We start from the raw sequence: 6,306 nt of genomic DNA on the forward strand, positions 1-6,306 counted from the left end.
CCAACAGCGTTCAGCCCCACAGCACTTGGCCCCACAGCATTCAGCCCTACAGCTCTCAGCTCCAGAGCTCTTAGCCCCACAGAATTCAACCCCACAGTGACCATACAGTGCTCAGCCCTGCAGTTTTCATCTCCATAGTTCTCAGCACAGCATTCAGCCCCACAGCACTCAGCCCCACAGCGACCCTACAGTGTTCAGCTCTGCAGTTTTCACCTCCACAGCTCTCAGCAGCACAGCATCCAACCCCACAGCATTCAGCCTCACAGCACTCAGCCCCACAGTGCTTAGCCCCACAACATTCACCCCACAGCACTTGATCAGCCCCTCAGTGTTTGAGCCCACAACACAGCCCTGCTGTGCTCAGCCCCTCAGCATTCAGCCCCTTGAATCTCAACCCTGCAGTGCTCAGCCCTGCAACATTCAACCTCACAGTGCTCAGCCCCAGTGTCCTCGGCCCCCCAGTACTCAAACCTGCAGCACTCAGCCCAGCAGCCCTCAGCCCCAAAGGACTTGCTCAGCTCTGCAGCACCCATTCATACAGTGCTCAGCCCTACAGCTCCCAGCCCCACAGCTCTCAGACCCAAAACACTCAGCCCCACAGTACAGCCATCCCCCTCCCAGTGCAGCCACTGGGGAACACAGGGCTTGCAGGACCCTCCAGTCCTTCTGTGGAGACAGTGAGGACCAGAAGCACGGGGTGGGGTGGCAAAAAGGGATTTAGACCTGCAAAACTGCGAGAGGATGGCAAACACCACTGGGCCATGACCCCGGCAGAGCCCTGAGGGAGCACCATGGCCACATTGGGGGTGAGGAGGACCCTGGGTGCTGGTAGCCCTGGTAGCCCCTCCATGCACACACCCTGTGTGCCAGCGGTGCTGCTGAATGTCACAAAGCAGAGGACCCTCCCTGGACCCCGTGGTCCGCGGCTCCCAAGTCACTCCATGCAGCTCTGTGCCCTACTGCAGCTTTTATTGCAACTAAAACATCCAGCCAACGAGGGAGGGTGGGAGAGCTTTTCCTAAGCTACAGCCCGGCCCCAGCTCCGCAGGGCACCCGGCACAGGGGGTCAGAGGAACACGAAATACAAAGTCGGGACGCGGGGTGATGACGGCGGCAGAGCGGGTCGGGGGCGTCCCACTGCCTCCCGGACCCGGGACCCTCAGCGGCCGCATCCCAGCGCAGGGAAGGAGGGAAGGAGGGGGGGGGTGAGGGTTCAGATGGTCTGCCAGGGTTTGCCGATGGACTGGATGTGCTCCTTGGCTTTCATGCGCAAGGCGGCAATGCTGGTGTTGCGTGGATCCCCTTCGTCCAGGGGGAACTTGTCCACAAAGGCGGCCCCGCACTGGTAGGGCGGCGGGGGTCCCATGGCTCCCAGGGGCTGCAGCGCGTGGGTCACGGCCGGAGAGTTCAGGAAGGGCGGCGGTGTGTAGCTGGTGGGCAGCCCCTGAGGAGGGGCCGCGAAGCCGGGCAGGCTCTGCAGGGCTGCACCGCCGGGCACGGGCGGACCGAGCCAGGTCTCCAGCGGCAGGCTGCTGCCCAGAGCCCCCACCGGGGCCGCCTGCGGGGAGCGGCTGAAGGAGAGGATGGGCGAGTCCTGCAGCTTCATGGAGCTCACCTCCAGCTTCTCCTGCCGCCGCCACTTGGCCCGACGGTTCTGAAACCACACCTGCAAGTACAGCCGCGTTACTCGGCGTCCCACGGCACCGGGGACCGCAGCGCACTGCCAGCCCCGTGGCAGACGGGTTCCGTCCGCCGTCCCGGCACGCAGCGCCCGCATAGGGACCGGCAGCAGCGGGGTCTGCGAGCCCTGACCCGCGGCCGCTCGGACGGAAAGCGGCCCCGCGGCTTCTCCCGGTGGGGAACAGCCGGGACGGCGGAACCGACAGTCACCGCCGCGAGTGCGGGTCTGAGCAGCGCCGGGACGGGGCTCCCGAACGACAGAACGCGGGGCCGAGCCGAGCCGAACCGGGCCGGACCGCCGGAGCGCGGGCGTTACCTGCACGCGGACCTCGGGCAGGTTGACCTTCATGGCCAGCTCCTCGCGGCTGTACACGTCGGGGTAGTGCGACTTCTCGAAGGCGCGCTCCAGCTCGTGGAGCTGGTAGGTGGTGAAGGTGGTGCGGTTCCGACGGTGCTTCTTCTTGGGCTGCTCCTCGTCCGACGGTTTCCCGTCGCCGCCGTCTCCTGCGGGCAGCTCGGGGCTGGCGCTGCTCGGGCAGTACGGCTCTGCGGGGGGACACCGACGGCTGAGCGGCGGCGCGGCCGCCTCCGGGCCCTCCTCGGGGCGGGGGACACTTGCCCGCCGCCCGCCAGGCTCACCTTGGAAGCGGCCCTGGTGCTCGGCCGGCTCCGCGGGTCCCTTGGTGAGGCAGTGCCGCGGGCCCCGCTTGTCCGCCGCCTCTTTGGCGCTGCCGGCGCCGCCGTCGGGCTGGAAGGGGCCCAGGAGGCCGTCATCCTTGGTGAACCCCAGGATGGCCTCGATGCTGTGCAGCCTCGACGGGTTCCCCCCGGGGCTGCGCGCCGCCGGAGCCGACAGCGAGAAAGCGCCCTCGGCCATGGCGAGCGGGGCGCCGGGAGGGTGCATGGGGCGGGCGGCTCTGGCACGGCACGGCGCGGCGAGCGGGCTGCCCTCCTCGGGGCGGGGGAGGAGTGCCGGGGGGCGGTGGGCGACGGGGAAGGCGAGGCCCCGCGCCGCTCCGGCCCGGCGGGGGGAGGCAGGGCATCCCCAGGGCCCCGCCGGCGGAGCCCGCAGCCCCCCCCCAGCCCCCCGTGCCGCCACGGCGCCCGCCGGCTCCGGGCGGCCCCGGGCGATGCCATCCGGGGCCCGCGGGGCGGGGCGGGGCGGCCCCCGGCTGCCGATGAGGCTGGACCCGGCCGGGCTGCCCGACGCGAACCGCGGCTGCGGAGCCGGCTGAGCGCCGTCGGAAACCGTCGTGGGACGGCGGACGGCGGGGACCGGCCCGGGAAGGGCGTTATGCGACGGGGCTGCGCTGGAACGGGAGCCCCGGGTTGTTTGGGTCAGGGGCCGGTGGGCAGTCGGCTCCAAACCCTGTGTGCTCTGCGGCCTCACTGTGCTGCCGAGTTCCCGACAGCCGCAACCTGCGCCCGTGCCGTGCGTTTGGAAAGCACGTCGGCCCCGGGGCAGCTTCGACGTGGCACTGCCCGGGGGTTAAGTGCACAGAATAAAACGTACTGCGGGAAAAAGCTGTTGCTGTCGGGGTGCTGCCCCTGGGCCTGACTGCCTTCGAAGTGGTATTTGCAGACCAAGTGAAAATGCACGTGGATGGGAGCTGCCCTCAACCTTTCGGCCCTCCTCGTGAGGAACGCTCGAGGGGACAGTTATGGGGGCAGTTTTCAAGTTGTAGGTATTGCTTCCGATAGGAGAAGAGTTGTTTTCACATCCCCATACCCTGCCGAGGATGTGGGGCTGAGGGTTAAGAGGGCAGGGCTGTCCCTTCTGGTCTGTGCCCTCCTCCCAGTCTGTGGGATTTCCTTCTGCCTTTGCCCACACCTTTTTAAGGTCTATGGGCTGATGTCCCGGAGTTAATTCTTTCCCGATCTGCTCAGGTTCTTCTAATAGTTGCAGGTGAGGTTGGCTGTTGCCGACTGCCGCTTGGAAGAGATGGGGGGAAGGGAGAGGTGTACAGAAAGAGCTCAGCCATCCATTGGCAAAGAGGGAAGAGGCCAACAGAAGAGACAAGAAAAGGTTAGTGTGGCTTTTGTGCACAATATAAAAAGCAAGTCAATACCATTGGAGGGGCATTGGAGGGTACTCAAAGCAATCAGCCAGGGGCCATTGTGTTCCTTTAATCTACATGTGTATTTCCCAAGAACTCTATTAGTGAAGATGAATGAACTGTGCAATGTCCCTAATTTCTTCTAATTTGGAGCTGGGTTTTTATGGCACTCACAACCAGCACAAAACATGTCTGGCCCTCCAGAAGCTCTGGGCACGCTTGGGAGTCCTTTTTGCCTGTTGTAGTGAGAAAGGAGACAGACAGCAAGGTGAGGTGGAGCAGTGTATCCATGTGGACAGACTCTGGGCTGACAGTAAAAGCCATGAAGGGAACTCGGTCCTGGTACAATTGCTGCCTCTTCAGCACCTGTCAGAGCTGGCAAACATAGGAACAAGACGATTTTTGCTATTAATCACAATGTAACATACAGCAAAATACTTCCACTCCCAAAGTGGTATATATACCCCCATACTTGTCCCTTATGCCTCCTTCCTGTGGGTGCATAATGAAATCTAAACAGGAATAATTTTGGTCCTGTTGATGTTTTAAGAGAAATGAATGGCGTGGGGCTTCAAGCCATGAAATCAGCACATAAAATGCCGTGGGTTTTGCTTCCTTTCCTCTGGTCTTTATGTTGAATGGGAGTAATGAGGTCAGCCTGCAGGTGGGACTCTGCAGACCAGTGATGTGCAGCAGGGATCACTGTCCTGAGTGATGGACAGGACAGCAAATCATGGAGGGGAAGGTGGGAGCGGGGTGAAAAGGGGAATGTTCGTTATCAGGAGCCTGTGCCCTGTTTGCTGATTGCTCTGCATCACCCAATGAGCTCAGGCGTTGGGCTCACCTTGCTGATGTGCCCCTCCAGAGCAGGGGAGTGGAGGTTCATGCTGTAAGGCTATATTAATGCAATCCTTCTTTACTTGTTTTCCAATTAGCCTAATTGAATTCGGATTGCTTAAAAGTGGGCACCAGAGACATTTATCTTGATGGGATGACGGCCTTGAGCTCTAGCGATCCTATTAACTGTAAGAACACAAATCCCAGGTAGGGCCCGTCCAGCAGTAGCTCCCATGTGACCTAATGCCTTTAATCTTCTCCTCTTCCGTGCAGCACACACACACACACAGACTGGCATGCACACACGTGCACACATGCGCACAGGTGCATGCGCATGCATACATGTGAGTTTGTGCAAGGCCTTTGAGAAAGGCCTTTAATTAACCTTAGAAGTTCACAGAATTGGAATCAGAGGCCTCTTAACTGGTTGGGATGGGCAAGACCCTCTGTCCCCCCCTAGTCGTGCTGCTGGGGGCAGAGGCAGCTCCTGGGTTTCAGGCTGTGCCCAATGCACTGGGCAGCACTGGAAAGACCTGGCTGCATCTTCATCGCATCATCCCTTCAAGTGTTTATATGCATTGGTTGAGACATTCATAAACATGGGGGTGTATTTATATACACTGAGTTGGAGCAGTCAGTGTGCTGCCTGTCTGCTTTGCTGCCCCACTGTCTGACCCCAGGGCTCAGTGCCCATTGAGCTGTGCAGGGCTCAGTGCTCAGCTCTCTGAGTGCTTCCCCTGCTGCAGCTGATGGCTGTGCCCAGCTCTGGGGGTTCTGTGCCCCCAGCTCCGTGCTGGTTGTTCAGGGCTGCAGGATGTGGGCATGCTGCTGGCTCTGCCATTGCTTGGGTGCCCTGGCTTCACTCCAAGCCAGCTGCTGCTACTTGCAGGTCACTGCTTCCTGGCGGCATTAGGGTTATGGTTGCACTGCATTGCACTGCACTGAATTGCATTGCATCTTCCTTCATTGGTTTGCATTGCATTTGTGTTAGGGTTAGGGTTGCACTGCATTGCATTGGTTTTGGCTTAAAGTTAGGTTAGGGTTGCATTAGGGTTAGTAGAAAAGGTGGTTTTGAGGTTCTGGTGACCACAACTACATGCTGTAAGCTCCCACCACCCAGGGACACTCCATCCAGGATGTCGTCCAGCACCTTGTGTGACCTGACCCTGCTGTGCCAGGCTGAAGCTTTTTATGTCTCTGGCTCTAAAAATGGTGCCTAAGGCACTGCAGGACCTGCCAGCAGCAGATCAGCTCAGCTGTGCCCAGTGCCTGGCCTGGCAATGGCCCTCATTGTGGGTGGGGGGCTCTCATCCCACTCATCCCATCCCCCAGCCACCTCCAGCCCCGCTCGCCTCTGCTGACCCAGACCGCATTTTGGAATCTCGTTAATCACTCGTTTGGTGTTTCTGACTGTACTTTCTTCTCTGACCCTTTAAACCACAAAAACGCTGATCCTGTATGTGCTTACGAACTTAATTAGCTCCTTTAAACCACCAGATGCTTTCAATAAGATTTTCAGGATGTCCCAGGCACATTTTAATTCAAAGGTCAAAAGTCTTAGGCCTGTTTACCGTGGCGTTTTATAGATAGGATAACTCAGCCTGAAAAGCAGCAGAACAGCACAGAGACTCTTAATAACCTTGTACAAATGCAGAGGGAGGTGGATGGATCCTTGCTAATCAAAGACCAATGGAGCTGGAAGGGAAGGGAAGGGAAGGGAAGGGAAGGGAAG

The 6,306-nt window shown here is 59.9% G+C and overlaps 1 protein-coding gene across 1 annotated transcript; it reads right to left on the minus strand.

Moving 5' to 3' along the window:
- Nucleotides 1–957: 957 nt before the first annotated feature.
- On the minus strand, nucleotides 958–2,689 carry RAX (retina and anterior neural fold homeobox). The gene is made up of 3 exons (XM_015887184.2): nucleotides 2,320–2,689; nucleotides 1,997–2,226; nucleotides 958–1,666 (listed from the first exon to the last, which is right to left on the minus strand). The coding sequence occupies exons 1-3, from the start codon at nucleotides 2,582–2,584 to the stop codon at nucleotides 1,214–1,216; spliced, it is 948 nt and encodes a 315-aa protein (XP_015742670.1). The 5' UTR covers nucleotides 2,585–2,689; the 3' UTR covers nucleotides 958–1,213.
- Between the last annotated feature and the right edge of the window lie 3,617 nt (nucleotides 2,690–6,306).

This window comes from Coturnix japonica, chromosome Z (assembly GCF_001577835.2).
Source record: "Coturnix japonica isolate 7356 chromosome Z, Coturnix japonica 2.1, whole genome shotgun sequence".
Classification (NCBI taxonomy): Eukaryota; Metazoa; Chordata; class Aves; order Galliformes; family Phasianidae; genus Coturnix; species Coturnix japonica.

What these genes read in the sequence shown, in the direction of transcription:
- RAX (XM_015887184.2), bottom strand. Translation starts at nt 2,584, where the DNA reads ATGCACCCTCCCGGCGCCCCGCTCGCCATGGCCGAGGGCGCTTTCTCG. An exon ending in GCACCAGGGCCGCTTCCAAG is followed by an intron (nt 2,227 to 2,319) that starts GTGAGCCTGGCG and finishes GTCCCCCCGCAG; the next exon opens with AGCCGTACTGCCCGAGCAGC. An exon ending in TGCCCGAGGTCCGCGTGCAG is followed by an intron (nt 1,667 to 1,996) that starts GTAACGCCCGCG and finishes CTGTACTTGCAG; the next exon opens with GTGTGGTTTCAGAACCGTCG.